Source organism: Lathamus discolor, chromosome 2, assembly GCF_037157495.1.
Source record: "Lathamus discolor isolate bLatDis1 chromosome 2, bLatDis1.hap1, whole genome shotgun sequence".
Classification (NCBI taxonomy): domain Eukaryota; kingdom Metazoa; phylum Chordata; class Aves; order Psittaciformes; family Psittacidae; genus Lathamus; species Lathamus discolor.
The window spans coordinates 132,554,085-132,576,893 of NC_088885.1; the positions used below are offsets into that span (position 1 = coordinate 132,554,085).

At 38.5% G+C, this 22,809-nt stretch overlaps 1 protein-coding gene across 1 annotated transcript in view; it reads left to right on the forward strand.

Moving 5' to 3' along the window:
- RALYL (RALY RNA binding protein like) overlaps positions 1-20,824 on the forward strand; it is a 505,944-nt gene extending 485,120 nt beyond the window's left edge. The window contains exon 10 of the mRNA XM_065669147.1: positions 20,753-20,824. Within this exon, the coding sequence (XP_065525219.1) occupies positions 20,753-20,824 (72 nt within the window). The remainder of the gene's footprint in view (positions 1-20,752) is intronic.
- The last annotated feature ends 1,985 nt before the right edge of the window (positions 20,825-22,809 follow it).

The following is a 22,809-nucleotide window of genomic DNA, read 5'->3' on the forward strand; positions in this document are numbered from 1 at the left end:
ATTAGACTATGTCAGTTATGCCAAAGGGCAGGGAGGGAAGCTTTGTTGATTGGTTTTCTTTTTGGATCCTGATAAATTTCTGCAACTTTACAACCACAATAAATGCAGTCTGAAAATACAGAATAATCTTTATTTTTTAAAAGGCTGCCTTGGCAGGTGATGCAAACTTGGATTATTTATCAATCCATGCAAGAAAACATCTGGAAAGTGGAAACATCTGGAATGTTCTCTCAGGGGAGAGACATCCACAGCTCCTTTCTTCAGAGTTTGAGAGTGTTGATCTTGGGATTTTAATGAAGTTCTACAGTGATATGTTAGGCAACATTTTCCTTATATGATTGATCAGCCCATTTTAAGTGAGCATTTCCATTTATTATCTGGTGTGCTGTATGCAGGTGGAGCAAATGGTTCAAAACAAAGATGATGCTGAATCCTGACTGTTGCAAAGGTAGATCTGCACATACTGTGCTGAGGCAGGCCAGCAGCCTGTTTATTTAACATCTGGTTTCTAAGAGTGGCCAGAACTGCATATTTTAGAAAAGCTGCTTTTGACTTCAGCTTCTGTTTTTGCCTACATAGAGTTGTTATTGCCATGAGTGAACAAACTATCCTATACATGTATGACAAGACCTGTGAGTAGGCCCTGACACAGAAGGCTATCCATAAGGATATATATAAAATCTGGGGATGAGGAAGTCTGTAAACACACGGGAAATTAAGATAAATCATTAGACTTTGTAAAAGGTTTAGAGTGACACTGAGTAATAACTTATAATTCTGACAATACCACGTTTATTGAGAAACAGGTCTAGGAATGTTTCAACGTTGCTTTAAGAAGCTGCAAATGGTGAAGCATTTTAAACCACACCATATCAGAGTATAAAGTAATCAGATCCTTTCAATGTACTTAATAGTCTCTAGCAATAACTAAGATTTTGAAGAATTTCATAATGAGGAGGATAAAAATGAAAATGTGGTTATTAAAAAAAAGACAGGTACTTAGTAATTTTAAATTTAGCTGTCTTGTTGAACAATTACTACTTATTTATTATAATCACAATTCTTGTCCTTCAGAAGACAAGCATCTTCATCTAAATCTACTTTTTGCTTGTACTGCATTTTACTTTTTTTCAAAACAATGAAACTTTCTTATTAAAATCTTTGTCTCAATAGGAATACATTTGCATCTGAGAGATGCATACACTCATATATGCATAGCATACACTGAAGTACAGATACTAATTTATTTATTTTAAATTATTTGGTCATAGTACTTGATTTTCTCTGAGGCAGGTTAACTATATATCGTAAAACAATCATCTCTTAAGACCCATCAACCCCAGATTTTTCTGTGTGAGGGATAAAGCACAGAATGAAAATTATTTAGCCTTGCTACAATTTATAACTTGAACAAGACAAAAAATGGGAGGATAATGGGGCTGGGCGTGGAGGTAAGAATAAATTACTGGTCTTTAATAAATTTTGGAAGTGAAGTCTGATTGACTTTCACCAATTCTTTTGGTCTCCTGTAAGAGACTGTGTCAGGGAAAACACCACCGCCACAGCAGGATGTCTGTCTCCACATCTCTATGGCAGGAAAACCAACACCACAGCCACAGCAGAAGTTTGTGCAGGATATCTGTCTCCACATCGCTCACCAATTGACACCTTGGGTGCAGGATGTTTGCCTTAACATTGCTACACCTTGGAACCATGGTGGGGGAGAAGACCCCCTAGTGACAGCATTGGGCATGCGCACCACCACAGGGTGGAGGATGTGGTTACAACTCTATAAAAGAACAGCACCAACCAGGACCTGAAGGAACATTTCCCCCACTGGACTTTGAACCAATCAGACTGTTGGGATGCTGCAGCTCTGGGGTGGTAGCTACTGCTATGAACTATTTTACTCTTTGCTCTTACTTTCCTTCTTTTCTCTCTCTCATTTCTGAATTTGTTGGTGGGCATTTGTTAGTGGGCGAATAAAGTTCCTTGGTGCTTGACTTCATTTTGTGTCTTTATTCTGTTCCCAAGAATACGAACAAAATTGCGCTCCAGCCTTTGGCTGGCATGCGACACCTCCATATACACTCAGCGAATTCTAGAGAGTTCACTTTTCCTGTGTGAGAAAGGCCAAGCACTGGGTTGGCAGAGATATTGCAGAACTGACACAGTTGCTGAAACTGTGCTACCTTGGACAGTTTGCACTCTATTGTGTTCTGCAACACAGTCATCAGGCTGAAAAATGTGTATGCACATAGGGACTGTAGTCATAGGACAAGGGGTAATGGGTTAAAACTTAAACAGGGGATGTTTAGATTGGATATAAGGAGGAAGTTCTTTACTGTGAGGGTGGTGAGGCACTGGAATGGGCTGCCCAGGGAAGTTGTGAACGCTCCATCCCTGGCAGTGTTCAAGGCCAGGTTGGACAGAGCCTTGGGTGACATGGTTTAGTCTGAGATGTCCTGGCCCATGGCAGGGGGATTGGAACGAGATGATCTTAAGGTCCTTTCCAACACTCACTATTCTATGATTCTACAATTCTATCTTGTGCCAGTTAGGAAATCACTTCCAGTTAGTGTTGGAAGTACACAGTGCAGTGCAGTGCACTGCAGTGCAGAAAAATAATTCTAAACCCTGCTTGGCATGCTGGTTGGACTGCCACATATTTTGAACAACTAGGGAGACATTTGTTCTAGGAATTTATTTTTATCCATAGTGTTGTTTCAGATGCCACATAGAGACATTTTTGTTGAATTCATTTTTAGTCTGGGCTTTGAGCCAGATCCTTAGATATACTGGTTCTCCTGTTGCTTTACACTATCCCTACAGATCTCACATGAAGAAACAGTAACTGAAGATAAACCTCTACTATGACACTGATGTTTTACTTTGCTTTGAAGGATTTTTTGGGAAACAGAAAAAGGAAAAAGAAAAATGTTAAATCAATCCGAGACTTGTGATCTTTTGGGCATAAATTATGAGTCACAGCACAGTGAGGGGAAGGAATTGTTGTGACCTTGGCAAGATTAATTATATGTGTTTGTCCTCCACCAACAGCAAATTGCTATCTACACACATATTTGTAGAACCTGAATTCCATTTCGTATTACCCACCAGAGAAAGCAAAGAATATAGCAGTAGTAGCTGGTTTACTGCTGCATGGCAACAAGCCCATTCCCAGAAAGGTACATTTGGAGGACAATGCAGACCTTATTCCAAAGTTCTTTTCATACTATTATATCATTTGATGCTGGATAATCTTATATCTATTTTTTCCTAAAGAAAAATCAGTATAAAATCAATAAGAGAAAATTAGAATACAATTCAATCATAATAATTTGTCTTGTAAAAGCAGTCATTTGATTCATGATCATTTGCCTAATATTTAATTTAAAGGTATGGATATGAACCAAAATTACAAAAAGTCTCTGTATTAGCAAAATGCTTTCATTTCCCTGAAGTCTATTATTTTAACTGTATGAATCCAGGAACTTTAGAAGTTATTTTAAAAGTCTATTGCTCCTTTTCTGAAAAGTATAATCAATGTGTTGCTGTTACTGACCTAGTTATACTGATAAAAGCAGAGGTCCCAGAAGAGGGCTTTGCCTGTAAGGACTGAGACAAAAGAGCATGCTGTGTATTTCAGCTTTATTATTAGATCAATGCCATGACGCCCTTCCTCTGGATGTATAAAAGAACCCCATGAGGACAAGAAATAGCTGTTTAAGGCTCATCAGCACCTTCTCTGCCCCAGATGATCTGTTACAGACCCCCAAGAAAACATACCAAAATTAGACCCATCTCACCTTGTTGGCCTCTGGTTTCTTACTGGAGTTTTTCAACATTCAAGGCTCTCCTTCCTTTCCCTGCCCTCCTGTCCATACTGAACAGCACATTTTGTGCATGCAAGTGCTCACTTGTTTATGCCACCCCTTTTCCACTTGTACTCATCTCTTTGTAGCACTGATCCTAGTTGTCAAACCTAGATATCTGACCCAGGGTCTTTCCCCAGTAGGACTTGTTTCTCTGCTGCTAGGGTACTGGAGCTATATTTTATGTCAAATAGCTGCAGGTTGAAATGGAGTCTTCCTCCCACTGCCAGAAGCCACAAACTTACACCCTGATGGGTGAATGTCCTCTTGCTCCTGCATTGCCTTTCCACCCTAAAGGTGGATCCTAACTCAGCACAGTCTCTTGAAGATCCTGTCAGTGTCTCATCTATCATTCTTGACAGACAGGCAGTTCATTTCTAGAACAGTTTTCCTTGTTTTAATGAACTGAAGAAACACAAAAGTAGCAGAAATCTCTGGCTTTGGGTGTCCTTATTTCATTTATCAGTCTGAACTCCAGCCCCCAGGAGCACCTATATGAAATGCGAATAAAATTGCCTGGCTTGTGCAGATGGGAAGTCAGACTAGCTGACTTCAGTTACCTATGTACTTAAAATCTATGGTCTACAATAGTTTCTCCTTCTCTTTAATTATTTATGAAGCAGAATCCTTTTCCAGCTGTGAAGAACACAGAACAAGGAGGTGTGTAGCAAGAAATGCAGTTGAAATTCTCCAGTGTAAGTCTAGCCTCACAAAGAAAGAGAGAGCATCAAATGTGTACAACCTGCTTTTTGGAGCTGAAATGCCATCCAGCTGTGCCTGCAGAGAGAGAAAAAGCTAATGAGCTGGTGTCCTACTGCGGGGGTGTGCGCTGGAGATCTCTGAAATCTAGCACAGAAGAGATTTTTCTCTCTGTTTTGGTGTGAATCATACCTCCCAGTGCATGTTTCTCATTTTTAATGTCTTCCAGTAGAGAAAGTAAACTGTGTGTATACACTGCTGTGAGATAGTTTCTCTGCTCTAACAGAAAAAAATCTGTGTCACAAACTGACATCTTCCTCAAAGGCAGCATATCAGACATGTATTTTAGGAAGAGAGGCACCCCCAAACGATCCTTTGGTGTTTCAAGGCAGCCACAAGATACTTCAGGGTAAGCTGGAATAAAATCCTGATGGAGACAGTCTGCCTGGAGTCTCACCTGCAAATGTTCAGTTCGTGCTTTGAAACATACTTCCAATTTCTCTGCTATAACTACCTAATCTTTCTGAAAGGTCCTGCTAAGCTTCCCAATAATGTAAGTTACTGAAGTTAATAATTATTTATTAAATAAGTTATTGAAGTTAATAGGTGAAGTTACTGAAGTCTTTCATTAGTTTCTTCTATAAAAACTAAATACCTTAAGCATTATAAATCTTTTCTGGAACAGAATCAAGATTAGCAGCATATGTCCATTCACTGAGATGAGTTCTTCTTGTCTATTTTAAAGTTAGAGGCAGATTTGACACTGAAAACATTAAAAATTAATCATGATGCTAATTTTCTTCTTGGACAGCATGAGAGGCTGAGAAAGGTTGAATTTTGCAGAGCTCCAGGTGTTATTCAAATAGTATATCAATCAATTTGTTCTTTAGCATATGTATATAGACCTATGAGTGGGGAATGGAACCAGACAATCACCACCAGATGTAGGTTGACCTGGAATCAGTGGACTCAAGATGTATGTTGATTTACATCAGCTGAAGTTACAGCCTATAGTAGTTAAATTGTATGTAAACAAATGGCCCACTGCTTGGATTTTTGCATTCCCTGATGTATGACAATCTGCTTTATCAAGAAACCAAGGTCCTGATTGATAAAACATTCTTCTCAAGTGCCACTGACTTGAACTTCTAACTAAAGAGAGACAGAGTGGTACAGGCTTATTGAATAATGTACTTTAAAGGAAAAACCCCTCTATTATAATTCTTCTTTCTCGAAATCCTCCTCAATCTGAACTGTAGATGAGAGAGTTAAAATAGGATTATATCAGGCTTTACCCAGCAACGCCTCCAATTAGTTTCTAAGGCAATACTCATATTTTTACTGTATCAGGAGAAGCAGAAAAATTTATGGCTCATTAGGCCAGTAAAGCTGAGAGGAAAGTAGCTGCAGTTACTTCATACAAGAAATGATTGCAGTGTTTTTTTCTCAGATTTTTTTATGTGCGGGGTTTATGGTATATGTCACTGCCTCCATAATTGTGAAAATTGGTATTTTTTGTAATTTTATTTTTCCAGTTTTAAATCTCTAGCACTGCTTGAAGAGAATGATTTTTACAAAAGAGATAACAAATAAATGATTATCACATTATTTGTCTGTATTCTTTTATTCTGGGATTTATTTGAGGCTCTCTGAAAGCTGCTACTACCTTTTAGGGAAGATTATAATAACACATGCTCTGAAAATGTCTACATATCTATTACCATAAAGTAATCTCATTTTCCTCAGCATAAAATGAAGCTAGAAATCATAGCAGCTTTAATAGAAAACATTACACTAGCTTAATTAATTAAAAATAGTTTAAAAATATTGATTACTCAAAGAGTTTTAATTATATTATTATTCTGCTTAATTCTCTAAAACAGTATGTATGCTGTATGAAATGCCCCTGGGTTGCTGTACTCCAGACCAACCATGACCATAATATATGCCTCTGCTGGGCCGACTTCTGAGGTAAAAACCATTATCCTGAGTAGTCACTTTGGCATGAATAATGCCAGGCTGAACATGTATAGACACGCTTGCATATTTATGCAAGAGTTTTGCAAAGCTAAGGTGCTTCTTAGTAATCCCTCGAGACTAGCAGTTTTCACATGTAGTCTCTCATCCTGCAGTTCATAAAAAAGTTAGCAAGACATTTTCTAACAAGGTTCATGTACATTCACAAACCTGCGTGAGTAAAGAAGAGCAAAGCAGTTCATAAAAATTCAAATATCCAGTGCTATGATTTAACATTCCTAATTCTTGTGATTTTTCTTTAGAAAATCAACACCATATACTTCTTTTCTCTTTTTTTTTTTTTCCATCTGACCTCCAAAAGAAGTCAATTTTATTTGAGTGGCTTTCTCTTTCTCTGTAGTACTCTTTTGACAGCCAATCCAATCCGTTTAGTGCCAATACTGTTACCTCTTTCTTTTATCTCAGCAAGTGTTGTCACCACTTTTGTAAAGGATTTTCACTTTCACCTCATGAACCCCAGCATAAATAATATGAGACATCCCAGACACAATGTTGACAACTGAAACCTCTGGCAATTATTCCAATTACTGAAGAAAAAGAACAAAAAAAAACCCCAGCACTTCACTATGATTATATATAATTTTTGTTGAAATTATATGCATTATAATGACAGTTACAACATAGTGTGTGCATGCTTAATAATTCAGAAGAATTTATTCCCAGACACCTGTCCCATGATTTATCAGGAATGCACACATTTACACAAAAAATAAAAATTAAAAAAATAATAAAAAGCAAGAGTTTAATTTTAAAATGTGCTTTGTATGTGAACCCTTAGCATGTTTCCATTTTTGTAGATATTCATAAAAAGAACAGATAGCTTCCAGGCAAGAGGCAGTGTGGTGCTAATGCAGCAAGTCTTAGAGTAATTTGATTACATAATCTACAAGTACATTAAGTCATAGAATCATAATTTCTCTAGGAAATGCCCTAGAAAGGCAGCAAACTAAGCCAGGTTGCAACACACTGTTCAGGCTACCTACATTTCCTGCTCTGTGGGAAACTGAAAAACATAAAGCAAAGCCAAATCCATCTCACTTTTGCCAGCACATACAGGAAAGAGACTTAGTGAAGTCAAAAACTGTAAGCCAAAATTCTGTTTTCAAAAATGCACTCTGGTGCAGGGGAGAGTGGTTCTTTATGCTTATTTACTCCTTTGCAAATCACAGGCACTGTTTAAAACTTTTCATGCCTCTGCCATCCTTTGATCTCTCTCCCTCCAGTTTGTCATGAATCAGACAAAAAGGTACATTTTCTGAGAGTTACCCCCTTTAGCTTCTCAGAGCACAAACTAAAGTAGTTTATTTGAAAGCATGATTAGCATGGCAGCAAAGGTGTCCAGCTGCATCCAGAGGCATTATATGACACAGTGAAACTCACAGTCTTTATTTCAATGATGCTCCAGGGAGAGAGCAAATTAAGCTAAGCTACAACTTGCACCCTTCTGTAAAACAGCCATAAATAAGCTCTGGTTCATTTTGGTTTTTTTAATATATGCTGTTTGACACAGTTCTTCAGTGAATGGCTAAAATACCAAACATAAGCCTCTGTGCTGTTCTGTGGATTAGTTATTATGTCTTATTTGCTGCTTATTCTTTAGAAGTCACACAACCATGCTACCTTGTTTCCGTTACCTGGAGGGATACTCTGAGGCTTCTGAGTCTCCCTTTTTGTTCATAAATTCTACAGGTAAGAGCAAGAACCAGGTTTACTACAGAAGAGAACCATAATGGCTTTCTATGCACAACACCACTCACAGTGATATTTCTTGCTTTCACTGACTGGTATCATAAATAAAGTTGAAAATACCAGAGCCCCCTATGAAGCACACCCACAAGCTGCACTCTGAAGTTCTTCTGGATCTTTTCTATCCATATTTTCCCTGGAGTGATTATAGATTGCATTCAGAATGAGGTCTAGGAGAAATAAGTTAGCCTTCACTATATATCTGAAGGGGGCTTATAAGGATGCTGGGGAGGGACTCTTCATTAGGGACTGTAGCAATAGGACAAGGGGTAATGGGTTAAAGCTTAAACAGGGGAAGTTTAGATTGGATATAAGGAGGAAGTTCTTTACTGTGAGGGTGGTGAGGCACTGGAATGGGCTGCCCAGGGAAGTTGTGAATGCTCCATCCCTGGCAGTGTTCAAGGCCAGGTTGGACAGAGCCTTGGGTGACATGGTTTAGTCTGAGATGCCCCGGGCCATGGCAGGGGGGTTGGAACAAGATGATCTTAAAGTCCTTTCCAGCCCTAACTATTCTGATTCTATGATTCTACAAACTGAACCATGCTGGCCACCGGTGAACTGATGACACCCAAATGTTCTCCTTTGCTGCTCACTCGTTATCTTAATTATCACAAGGCATCTCGTGGGCCAGTAAAAATCCACTTCAAGATGCATTTGATTCAGTTCCTTTTTCTTATACTTTTGCCTCCCCAGTTAGTTTTGGCAAATAGCCACAGCCATCGTTTAACTTACTATTACACTCTAGTTAACTCCTTTTCTAATTTGTTTTCAAATATTTTTAACTAGCACTGAGGTAATACAGTCAAATTAACTAAACACACATAAATGCTTAAACTAAGAAAAATAACACCCCATATATCAGTGGCCTTTACTTTCCTAACATGTATTTTCTTCTTCCCTGAAACTGGGCTGATAGTATTGAGAACCGCCAAAAAAATGAATTAATTAAGCTACATTTTAACATTTATTTTTCTCCGAGTGGTTATCATAAAACTACCGCAGCATTCAACAATAAGTTTTCCTTCACAAGTTGAGAGGAATAAGATTGAATTTCAACCTGCTTATTTTTGTTTTGAGATAAAATGATAACATCTAAGCCTTAGTAAATCTGTGATAATAGTGAAGAGGTTTCTCTTTTTTTACTTTCCAGAAGATCCAAGAAAACATTTCAAAATCATGGTAAATACAAAGCAAAACTCGGAGAAAAGAGAATGCTTTTAACTAATCAAAATAATTCTGCCCTGGTATGTTAGTAGTCAAGATATGATCTCTGAAGTTTCCATTACAGGTTTTAAAAAGGTTAGTTTAAAAAAAAACGATAAAGATGCAGAAAGATTTCAGGGGCAAGTGGGTCCCAGACAGCACTCACAAAGGCAAAGTAACTTTGTGCTCAAAACATAGTGGAGCTAATTTTTCACAGGAGACCTGCTCTTCTTCTTCTAGACATGGACCAAGTCCCTCGATACTCAGAAGACTGCCCCAGCTCCTGAGCTCTAGGATTTTAGGAGGTGGAATTAAATCTCAGTTTGCTCTGGATGCAGAAGACAAAGAACAAATTTGTAAGATACCAGCTGGAGGCTCTTATCCGATTTTTCCCTCAGCCCACAGAAGAGGCATTAATTACTTGGTTATAAGGTATGAGGGCTTTACCATAGTTCTTGGAAGAGCTTCTGCTGAATCGCAGTCCTGATAAGTGCAGTGAGCCAGCAAAGATGCTTCAGGGGAAAAAACACTATATATATATATATATATATATATATATATATATATATATTATATTGCCAAGCAACTATTTTAAGATGCTGCCTGTATAAATCATCTATCTTCCATTCATTGTAAACAGATCAGGTATCTCTTTGTTTGGTGAGAAGGAAAGGTGTATATACACATTTATATTTTATTCTGTCAAAGTTCTGATGCTGCAGGAAATAAGGAAGCACCAGTGGTCTGGGAAATTTTACTACCTTGGCTTTTTCAAAGATGGAAAAGAAATAAGGGACTATTTTTTAAAGCACATTGGAAATGTAGGAACTTCCAACTAAAATAAGGTGCCAAAAAGGACTGACTAAAAACCGCTCTGTGGCAAAGGCCAAGGCTAAAATATCAATTAGAGAAATTAAGCTAATGCTCTCACTTAGACAAAGACTATGTTTATGAAACTGGAAATGAAAGACAATTAAAAAGAAGGAACAGAGACTTAGGTGTGAGGGGTTTCTTTTTCTTTGACATAAACTCTTTCCAACTTAGGGTAACATTAAGTTTCCTCTTGGTTGACATTTGGGGTTATTTTGCAATTAATATTTTGAATTTCTTTTTCCCTATAGATATCAGGTTAAAAAATCTGTGCAGTCATAGTATCAGAGTAAAAAATCATTTATTCTCCTGCAGGTTGTGAAAGACTACGTAATGGCTCTAATTGCCTTTAAAATTGTAACAATTTTGGAGTGTAATATTTCCTCTGCAGTTTTAAAGTAAAAGTCTTTGTAACACTGACTAGTTTGGCCTTTAAGTTTTGATGTTGCTCTTCTTTAATACATGTGTTTTAATCATATAATCCAAAGAAAGCTTCAGCAAGGATGCCTGTACTTGATAAGACTACCAGACAGCTTTTTCTGTGTACAGGGCCACTGACTGCAGTTCAAGGAACCATTCCACATTGGTAGAATGAATCCAACTATGTGGTTTCTACCTCTTTTTCCAACTGCTACCACACCTTTCCCCAGATGTCTTCAAGAGCTCATTGCAGGCACGATGTGGCTTTTTGAAGTTCAGGGAAGCACTGACACCCACCTTTCAGGTCACTTGCCTGCTCTTGAAAAAGCAAACTCTATATTGTATCAACTGAAATCTCTGTTATCCACCACTGCAGTATTCTTCCTAGTATAAGATGCTAGAAAATATAAGTAAATAATAATAAAATATACTGTACACAGCTGCAATACAATAAACCTCTCAGATCTCATAGGTTTTTAATAAGAGAATAGTCTGAAAATAAATTACTTATTCATGAAGTCAGTGTATTAACTGCCATCATGCAGGTGCTGTAAAATACAGATATCGAAATGCTACAGAAATGGTGATGCAGAAAAGGTATTTAACTGCAGACAAATCCCAAGGCAACACTGATAGCTTTAAAGGTATCTGACATATTTTATATCACTATAAAAACTGCTGCAGAGCATAAGGTATTTCTTTGGCTACAGTGAACCATGCACAATATTGCAGAAATACTTAATTTCATTTAATAGCATTGAGATGTGCATTTCTTACCGAAGACAGTTTGACTGCTTCAAAAATTTGATTCACAGCAGTCGCCCGTGAAAATGGTCAAATAATTTATTGAGAATAAATCTATTGTGTAAGTTTGGCCATTCCTCATAGAATAATTACCCATTAATATAATTTTTCATTATTCAGCCAGCTCTAGACCCCAGTATATTTATTTCTGAGGAAGGTACTAACTGATTTGAGAAAGTTTTGAGTGGAGAGTTATACAGATTCACCTAAACTTTGCACTCACTTACGGATACTGCTGTGACCAAATACTGAATTGTGTCATATATGGCACACAGGTAGAGAAAATCCCATAAATTTGATTATACTATTAAACTTCAAGAAATACCTTGTGCTTGAAAAATTCACAATAATTAAATTAATGATATTATAAGTGAACAGAAATTTTGGGCCAAACTCTAACATGGCAGCTGACAGCCTTCTGTCTACAGCATTTTGTATTGTGTAAACTGTCCAGTCTTTAGATGTTGTGCTGTGTCCTTACTTTTAAGCTGCATTTCAAGTTTCATGAATATTTGATGGTGTAAACAAAAAAAAAAAGAAGCATTTTGGGGATAAAAAATGCTTTTGTTCCACATTCAAATGCAGTCTATAAGAGCCGTTTGCAGAAGACCCTGACAGTGGCAGGCACTTTCATCTGTTTTTCCTGAGAATAAGCAAAGCTCTATGGCACTCAAAAATTAGCTGAAAGGATATTAAGGTTTGACATGACTGTTAATCTGTTCCTCTACTCTGGCATGACAAAGAGATGTGCGCTTCAGCACTGGTTCCTTTGTCAAAGCATATAACCCACTGCAAAGGATATGTCCAGACTTTTATAGCTAGTAGAGACAAATAGGTGTGTCCAAGAGATGATTCACAGAAGAGAGTTATCAGGAAATATTTTTGTCTGTTTAGTAAAGTAGCTGCCTAAATGATTATTCTATACTTCATTCTCAAATTCCAGTTGTCTGAAAGCAGGCAAGACAATAGCTGTCCTTGGTTAGTACTTTTTACTAAAGTAGACCAGTGCCCTACTGACCACAATATCGGAGATGTACTTTTCTGAGCTTCTTGTGTTACAGCTATTCCCTGTCATAAGAAAGTACCCAGTAACACAGTTCAGTTGAATCTGACTCCTATGCACACTGAGTGCCATAGCCACCAAACCACTAGGTATTTAGGGGTTGATGTTATTTTTTGTGTAAACCATTTTTTCAGGTTTGCTCTTTTGGAATATTTCAGGCCACTAAATAGATACTTTCTAACAAACATCAAAAGTAAGAAAAAATCTAACTCTGTTTTCTTCCAAATGTTTCCATTTAAGACACTGTGCTTGCTAATGCATTCAGTCTGCAATCCCAATTACCTTTATTGCTTTTTGCTAACAATATCTTTCTTTTTTCAGTTGGATAGTCCTCCTGTTCCATTCCAGTCTCATGGAAGACCTGTCTATCTATAAGCTTTTGCTCTATACCTCCCTGTCTTCTCTTCAGAATATGGATAAAGTTTTTAAACTTAGTACAGTGCCAGTACAACTTTTGCCTCCTTCCAAAGCATTAAAACCCTTGGTTGCTTTATATCTAAGACGTATGGGCTACTGCTGCAGTGCACTTATCTATGGATTACTCTAAGCACACTTCTTTTATTTGAAAAAGGTATTTAATTTTCCAACATAAGTCAGCAGCTAGAGTGAAAGGTGATTAGACATGAAAAGAATGCGTAAAAAATGCACATGTATTGATGCCTTAATCTTTTCAAACTACAGTATCAGAAAGTTGGTGATAAATGGCAGTTTTCAAACCATAAGAAAATTAACACTTCCTAGTAAAATTTCATTTCATAGTAGGTGAATATTCTTCCTGCTAGTTTCATAGCAGGAAAACTGGAAAGTCAAATTATTTAGAGACTGTTTCAAATATAGCAAGCAAGAAGCACATTCATATTTATAGAGATAATATTGTTCCTTTAAATAAGCATCAGTTCTCACCTCTTGATAACAAAAGTATTTTATCATAATGCTTATGACCACTACAGAATATTTAACAGGACATATTCTATTCCTCTAATTATGTCCTCAAGGCACATGTTTATAAGAACAAAATTGAAGAAAACATTTCTTCCTTCATTTACGGACTCAGAGTTGACACTTTAATTTCTATGGAATGTTGTCAATACTGCACACTGCAACAGGGATCATTAGAACAAAGAAGATGAGATGAACTGGCAGAGGGTGGCAAATTGTCTGAAATTTTAACTGAATACTGCCTAAGCCTATTTACCAAGTTCACTGAAGCTGTGGGGCTGTCTGCTGTTTTGCACAACACCATTTTGCTCTAAATGCACTAAAAAAACTCAGTTCTTCACTAGATAAAACTACTTATATGGTCTTTGATGTAATTGATAAAAGGAAACTAATGGTGTGTTGCATAACTGTGAATTAGAGAATGTAGCTGTTAAATTAACAAGTGCTTACAGACATTCTGCAGTTTCTCTGGGAAAATGTCATGGGCTTCCTCCTTGATTCAATAATTTCATTGCAATCTAACTCTGAGGATGTCTGTAATGTACTGAATATTTCCTGTGCTCATTACAAAAAGCTGAATGAGACTGGGATTTCCTGAAGGAATACAGTCATGCCGTGTTTCCCCATAAAATACACATGAATAATGCATTTATGCATTTAGAACTGTGTGTATACATAGGCTTAATGGAAGGACACACTGAGGTGTCTGCTCCATTTTACCTTATATGTTGTCAAAAGTTTTTTTGGACTTTCTCTGAAGTTTGCCTTCAGTTTTTGCAATAGTTTATAATACCTGTGTTCATAAGATTGTTCATAAGTTTGGGTTCTGTGTTTCTTTTTAATGCTTTTTCCTATTAAGTAATATAGCAGAAAGTTGTTGCTTGGGGTTTGGATTTTCACGTTTATTTTTTTCTAATCTTTCTACTTTCTTTTTTGTTCTACACAACAATAGAAGAAAATGTTATTTTATTCTTTATTAGGCTGAGTGACATATTCTTCCAAGATCCAACGGTCAGCAAATTGTGCTTTGACCACAGTTTACAGGAAACTATAGAGCAAGCAATTATAGAATACAATAGGTTTAATTATGAACCTATTGACAAACTTTCCTTTCTGTTCACATGCCAGTCATAAAAAGACCTTGATTTCTATATACATATTTATTGTTCATAAGTATTTACCAAATACCTTGGATAAACGACACATTGATTGGTTGGTATCTATTTGTCCTGCATATTTACAATTAGAATCATAGAATAGTTAAGGCTGGAAAGGACCTCAAGATCATCTAGTTCCAACCCCCCTGCTACGGGCAGGGACAGCTCACACGAAACCATCCCACACAAGGCTTCGTCCAACCTGGCCTTGAACACCGCAAGGGATGAAGCATTCACAGCTTCCCTGGGCACCCCATTCCAGTGCCTCACCACCCTAACAGGAAAGAATTTCCTCCTATATCCAATCCAAACTTCCCCTGTTTAAGTTTTAACCCATTACCCCTTGTCCTGTCACTACAGTCCCTGACGAAGAGTCCCTCCCCAGCATCCCTATAGGCCCCCTTCAGATACTGGAAGGCTGCTATGAGGTCCCCACGCAGACTTCTCTTCTCCAGGCCAAACAGCCCCAACTTCCTCAGCCTGTCTTCATACAGGAGGTGCTCCAGTCTCCTGATCATCCTCGTGGCCCTCCTCTGGACTTGTTCCAGCAGTTCCATATCCTTTTTATGTTGAGGACACCAGAACTGCACACAATACTCCAGGTGAGGTCTCACAAGAGCAGAGTAGAGGGGCAGGATCACCTCCTTCGACCTGTTGGTCACACTCCTTTTGATGCAGCCCAGGATACGGTTGGCTTTCTGGGCTGCGAGCGCACACTGCCGGCTCATGTTCATTTTCTCATCGACCAGCACCCCCAAGTCCTTCTCTGCAGGGCTGCTCTGAATCTCTTCTCTGCCCAACCTGTAGCTGTGCCTGGGATTGCTCCGACCCAGGTATAGGACCTTGCACTTGTTGTGGTTGAACTTCATAAGGTTGTCATCAGCCCACCTCACAAGCGTGTCAAGGTCCCTCTGGATGGCATCCCTTCCCTCCAGCGTATCAACCGGACCACACAGCTTGGTGTCATCGGCAAACTTGCTGAGGGCGCACTCAATCCCACTGTCCATGTCAGTGACGAAGATGTTAAACAAGACCGGTCCCAACACCGATCCCTGAGGGATCGTTACTGGTCTCCAGCCGGACATCGAGCCATTGACCACAACTCTTTGTGTGCGGCCATCCAGCCAGTTCTTTATCCACCAAGTGGTCCATCCATCAAATTGATATCTCTCCAATTTAGAGAGGATGCTGTGTGGGACAGTGTCAAACGCTTTGCACAAGTCCAGGTAGATGACATCAACTGCTTTACCCTTGTCCATCAATTCTGTAGCCCCAAATTCATAACCTAAGCGGAGTGTATTATTTCTACTTCCCATTTTGAGAATTTTTTAACTGATGAAGAAAAACCAGTGCTAGTTCTTGCTCTTGAGTACATAGTGTTTTCAAATGGAGTATATATTGTACATTTTAAAAAAACTTCTTAGTTTTAAATTTTATTTTAATGCATTTAAATCTCATAGCACTTCTCATGTTGCCCTACTCAGTGCGGAATCCTGCCATTAAAATTACAAGTAATAGTAAATTAAGTCCAAGAAGGTAGTAAATATGACAAAATTTATGGATATCTCTTTTGAAATTCAAATAGCAAACTTCTGCGTGGCAAAGTTGCTAAGTATAATGATTTGTTTTCTAAAAAACAAACTAGAACTCTATAGAGAGCTCTTTCTTAAAACAATTGCCAGTTACAGATCTCTTCAGTATGTCTTATAATTGCAAAGTACGCTTCTAGTTTGACCATTTCAAAGCACACTGGGCAAAAGGGACTACCTTTACACATCACTGTGTGATCAAATGTCATTTGCCTTACAGAAATGTTAAAACAATGCCATCAAAAAACTTGTGGTAGTTTGGAAAGATTTTGATTCAATATTGTGATAAATCACCCATGTGATTATACAACTGGCTGATAGTTGGCAGTGATGCAAAATAGCTTCACTTGTAATCCCGTAAAAATGGCCCAAGAGTCTAATGTCCTCAGCCCTCACTGAAATAGTTTAATCTGTCATTTCAAGTTGTCAGTGCTAGAGGTTTTCCCTACTGTTTTGCCAAGGTTGTTTCCTATTTAAGGAGAGTGGAAGCATTATTTTGAAAAACAGTTTAAAAAGAGGTTGTAAAACATTTTCAAGTTCTGAACATAGATAAAGCACTTGCAATTTGTCAGATTCATTTTTCCCTCAAGATAAGTGCCAAATCATTGAGATTAAGTATAGTTAAGATGGCATGGTTCTTAGCTTATTCCTTTGTTTCTCTAAGTTCGCTCTTCTACATATAGTCTTTAAAACTGAGTTAGTAAAGAGGTCAGCAAGAAATCTGAGTTTACTGGAATCCATTTTAAAAGATGAGCTCTGACTGTTTTCAACTTTCTCCATCATATCTGAATGATCTATAACGTGATAAAGAGATGGACTGCTTAAATCACACAAATGCACATTCATAGTCTCTGCCTAGCAAGAACAAAGCAAGTTCTTCTGTGTACCAGAAATGAAACTGATCGCCAGATAAAATTCTTGAAAGCCATCAAAATGCTTACCCTATAGCAAAAAAGCCTAAATAGAAGAGAAACTGTCATCCACCTATGAAGACAAAAGTATTACTTTGTCATTTACTCAAATGCCTTATATCCTTACTTGAACTTTGAAGCTGACTTTGAAAAAGGACCCTGCAGTTTGCTCACATGTGAGCATAGATGCCTGATTCTGTGTCATATTTTCATGAATTCTGCAATTCTGAACAAGCAAATGCTCTTAGCATAAGAAATGGCTGACTTCCTCTAAAACATAGAGGCCAATGGACAGCAACTTCTTGGCCTTAAGCAAGGGCCTTTGAGCTCCACAAAATAATTCCATTGCTAGACAACTTTTTTTTTTTCAAAATTCTTCATTCTTTTTACTGACCTCTAAAGCCTCTTCTAACTCAGTTTTACGTGTGCTTTTCCTTGGGCTTCCACAGTTGCCCCCTGTTTCTGACACATGTATGGTCCCTGAACTGTGGGAAGTGTGGGCAACCACTCAAGGCCCTCACCAGCACAGACAATCAGCCAAGATGCTGGCTGTGAGCTTTGCCTCCAAACGGTTCCCACTGCACAGCTGCTCTCTCTTCATCTCCATTGAGATCTCCAAGCTGAAGACATGCACAGTGGCTAGCAGACAGTGAAGTATTCAGTTTTTTGATGCCGCAGTGTGCATTACAGGAGCTGCTGTCAGGTGTTGGCTCTGGGAAAGGGCAAAAGAGGCAGAGACTTTCCCAGCCAAGAACGGCATATTTCTGGGGGAGCTAGCTCAGATTCACAGCCAAGCACTGGGTGGGCTCTGTTTCCCTCAGGGTCTGTGCAGCCCCATCAGTGGTCAATCTCATGCATACTGGGGAGCCCAGTGTGAGGAATAGTAGAGAGGCCTCAGCACAAAAACTAGGAAACTAACTTCTTTATCAAACTTCTTCTAACCATGCTAACCTCCATAACGTGAGCAACTCTCAGCAGAAGACTAGGCAATCAGTGTGCTTCTCATATTTTCTTATCTGCTCTCTAATCTTCTACTTGGGTAAAAAGTGCAGAAGATGGGATGCTTTTTATGAGCCTTAATTCACAGCCTTTGTCTAAGCACTGAACAAGAAAGGTCCTGGTTTTCTGTGTATGTGACATGAAATGGCACAACATGCAGTAGGACGCAATAATAGAGAGGTGAAGGAGATACTATTTTGAACAGTTAAGAATAGGACATTCTACATTTGAATGGACATTTAAAGAGAAGGAAGGTAGTATGGGATGCAAGAAGATGTCCCCCTTAAATATTAATAAGCAGGGCTCTTGCTTAACACTCATGAAAAATAGATGCATGTGGACACTGCATTTGTTTTCTGTTTGGGGTTGTTCAGAGACTTCTGATATGTTCTCTGGTCAGAGATTTCAAGGGCTGCTCTATAACCTTGACAGCTAGAGGCAGGCCTTAAAAAAAGGAAGGAAAAGTAGGCAAAGACAGAAGAGGAGGGGAGATGGAGAGGAGAGATGAGGAGAAGCAGGGGAGAGGGAAGATTCCTTTTCTCTGCAAACTGGGGCTTGCCATCAAACATAGTTTCAATAAAACTTTAAGTCTTTAAGAGTGAAAGCAATAACATAAAAATAGCTGCATTAAATTGACAAAAGTCTTGTTTCAGTATTTTATATTACAGATACTGAAACAGTCAGTTGAAGCCATAATGATTAAACAGTCTTGTTGGATGGAGACCCTAAAAGAATAATCCCTAAAAGGATGAACTGGTTTTCTTCATGAAAATCACTGTGGAGTTTTCTTCACAGTGCTTACAAGCTTTTCTTTTTAACAGAACTTCATTTTAGTAATTAGAATTAAAAGTGCCTGTCAGCTATTAAGCGATTCTGTTTAATTATCATTATCTTCTCTATAATCTGGATGAAAAAGTATGAAAGGCCAGAAGTATTTTAATGAAAACTTGAAATGTTGTTCAAACACTTCTGTTATTAAAAACAGAATACAATAAAACAAACTTATGAAAAACGAGCTAGTGATACAAATATTTTACCCTAGAATGTTCTTTTTAAAAATAAATACTGATATTTCTGTATTCCTCCTTTACTCAGGAGTAGCTAAAGCTTTCCAGAGAAGTCTTATTTTGTTGAAAGTTAGTGACTCAGTGCCTCAGGCCTATACTCTACTCTTGTTTATTCACAAAAACATTTAATCTGTGTTTACTGAACAATACAATAACAGGTCTGTGGTAAATTCCTGGAGACACTGAAGTCAGTGTTGCCACATTATTTACTGGCATTTGCAAACCTACAATGTTTCGCTAAAAGTGTGCAACTTTTATTAAATACTGAGCGTCTCTACTCTGATTTATTATTAAATAGACTCTAGTCATTATCACATACCTTATTATATGTCTAGCTAACAATATCACATTATTTATGTTTTGAAAAATTAAACAGTCAATACCAGTAAGAATACCTAGCAAGTTAAGAGAAAACAAGTTGATCCTTTTGCTTTAAGGTCATATTAGCTGTTTACTGCTAAGAGACCTGAGGTCTGTAGGCTTCTAAAGGAAACCAGAATTTAATTAAAATACTTCTGCCACAGTAAATTATGTACTGCATACATTCACCACACATGAAGGACCATTTATCCAAATGAAGAATCCTCCTGTATCCAAGGCAATAAAGCACTGAATGTACCTAATGTTAGAGCTGAATCCTGATAAATGCCCTTATCAAAATTTGAATGCCAAAAGAGTTCCTGTAATTAGATAATTTTACAAGTCTTGTCTGCTACCTGAAAGGACTCTTATCATATATCCTAAAATAGGTCAGTACATTTATCCAGATGCCTAGACAGTTTGTGGGTCATACAGAACCAGCTAATGTGCATATTCTGCGAGTCCTTGGGACTGAGGCTTCTGGTCTGTGACATGGGACAGCACAGCACCTGATACTCACCCAAGGTCTGGCCTTGATACTGTGTCAGGCGTGGTCCAGTATATGCACTTGGATATAGGCCTTTCAAATTCCCTTATAATCTGTAAATCCAGATTTAGACAAAGATTGTCAGGAAGAAAATGACTAATGAAATGCCCTGCTTGATTCAAAAGAAGAAAAAGATCCTTCCCAATTATGTAAAAATCAGTAGCTATTGTTCCTAAGGTTTCCAAAGGTCTCCCAGGATAGTAACTTTGATTAACATGGGATACAGTTGTTTTAACTGAGTAGCACCTTATTCCACAAGAGATACTACTGAAGTCAGGAGAGAAGATTTTCTGTGAGAAAAAGATGTCAGCACCTGTCCCCTGGTCAAAATCAACATGTTTTCAAATATATTTTCATGAGCAGGGGGCTGGTGCAAGAGAATGGTTTAAGCAGAAGATCTGCATTCTTCCTCTGGGGGAGCAGTGAAGATAGGTGAGCAGACTACAATGTTTCTGCCTTCTTGCAGAGCGGGGAACTAAGAAGAGTCTGCAATTCCATCCAAGTGCTCAACCAGCCTCTGGAGATGGGGGAGATATAATTCCTCAAACTGAGTGTCAAGGGCAAGGTAGAGCACCTTAGCCATCCTGTCTAACCATGGCCACGGTGAGTAATGAAATTCTCTGCTTGCTGTCTTCTGCTTGGCTTTCAAACTCGTGGCGTACACAGAGAGGAATGTAAATTGCCCTCCCCCTCCATGCTTCTATCACTTGTCTGGTCTGTTAGGAAACACAGAAGAGAGATGTGCAAAAGAGGATATATTCACCTTGGATTTGTACCAGTGCTGCTGAGATCCATGAAGAAACAGGTGACCGACTGCGTATGACAGGAAGAAGAAAAATTTAATTCCTAAAATGCTATCAAAAGGCCTCTAACTAAAAGCTAAGGCTAGTGTACAGTTGACAAAGAGCAATGTTTTTAAAGTCAACACTGGTGATACCTCTGAGCCTTAAATTTGTGTTGGTTTATGTTTAGGGAATATGACAGCAAGTTTAAGAAGGCTGGAAGGATGAATAAATCATTGATTGAAAGAAATATACTTTTTTATGTCAGTGACAGATTGAGTACTTTTTTTATATATTTAATGACAGGAACTGATGATTTAATATTGATGATTTAATGCCTCTTATTAAAAACATATGCACCCATAGTAAAAGATTAAAACTTTGTGTAGTCATCTTGAACACTGAGGTTTTGTATAAACTGATATTAAGGGACCATAATGTTACTACCAATTATAATTCTTTTTCATTCATTACTAAGAGTACTCAGTCACCCCCACAGTAAAGTTCTTCCTCATGGTCAGGTGGAACTTCCTGGTTTAGTTTATGCCCACTGCTTCTTTTCTTACCATCTGGCACCACCGAGAAGAGTCTGGCCCCATCCTCTTTTCACCATCTCTTCAGATACTTATATACATTGATCAGATCTGCCCTGAGCCTTCTTTTCTCTAGGCTAAACAGGCCCAGCTCCCTTAGCCTTTCCTCACACGAGAGATGCCCCAGACCCTTAATCATTCTAGTAGCCCTTAGCTGGACTTTCTCCAGGAGGATGTCCCTCTTGTACTGGGGAGGCCAGAACTGGACACAGACCTCTAGGTGAGGCCTCCCCAGCTGTCCAACCATGACCAAGTTATAACAGCTAGAACATTCCAAACTGCAATCCTTTGCCACTACATAATTCAAAGCTCATGCTGGGTATGCCTGTTTCACAACTTCAGGTTCCATCCTTCTGGTCTTTCCCCATAGTGTCCACTTGGATGGATTTGAAGGACAGGACTCTATGCTGTTAACAATGAATGCTCCACACTGCTGCAAGTCATGCTATAAACATGAGGAAAATGTGGGCTTGATGCTTGGTGAGCATACCTGCAGAGAAGCCAGAAAGTCAGGGATGGCATGTCTACAAGGGGGTTTCTATTGACTTAGAAAGAGGACTGAAAGGAGTTGTAGCTCCTCTATTGAAGACTGGAGAGGAATGTCTCTTGGATAAAAATTACACAGGGTACAGGATCTAAAGGTTGTCACAGATCCAAATGAAAGAGTCCATAATGAACAGAGAAAAAAGTGGGACATAGCAGTTAATCTGTATTTGAAGGGTGCTGGGACTCTGCATTGATCACCCTGACCATGGCATTGATCACAGGGGCTCTGACACTGTGTTTGATTCCACAAGCAACAAAAAATGTGAAGGTGGTGGAGCTGACAGCACTAAAGAGGTTGGGAAACCATTGCCAACCAGCGGAGATAACACAGCCAGTAAGCTGAAGTTGCTGTCAGTAGAGCTAGGGAGATTTCAGGGACTTGGTGTACTTGTGACAAAGCTCTTTCCACACACACTGATGAGCTGCACAGCAACAGGCTTCATGCAAGGCACACTGCTTCCTGGGCCATCACCACTGGCATCAAATTCTCCCAACAGCAATGACTCCAGACATAGGTATCTTACCTAAATCAGTAAAAGGTTTATTAGAGATCAAACACGGGAAAGGAAAATTTGCAATTTCTTCCAGATTGTCTGAAAAAT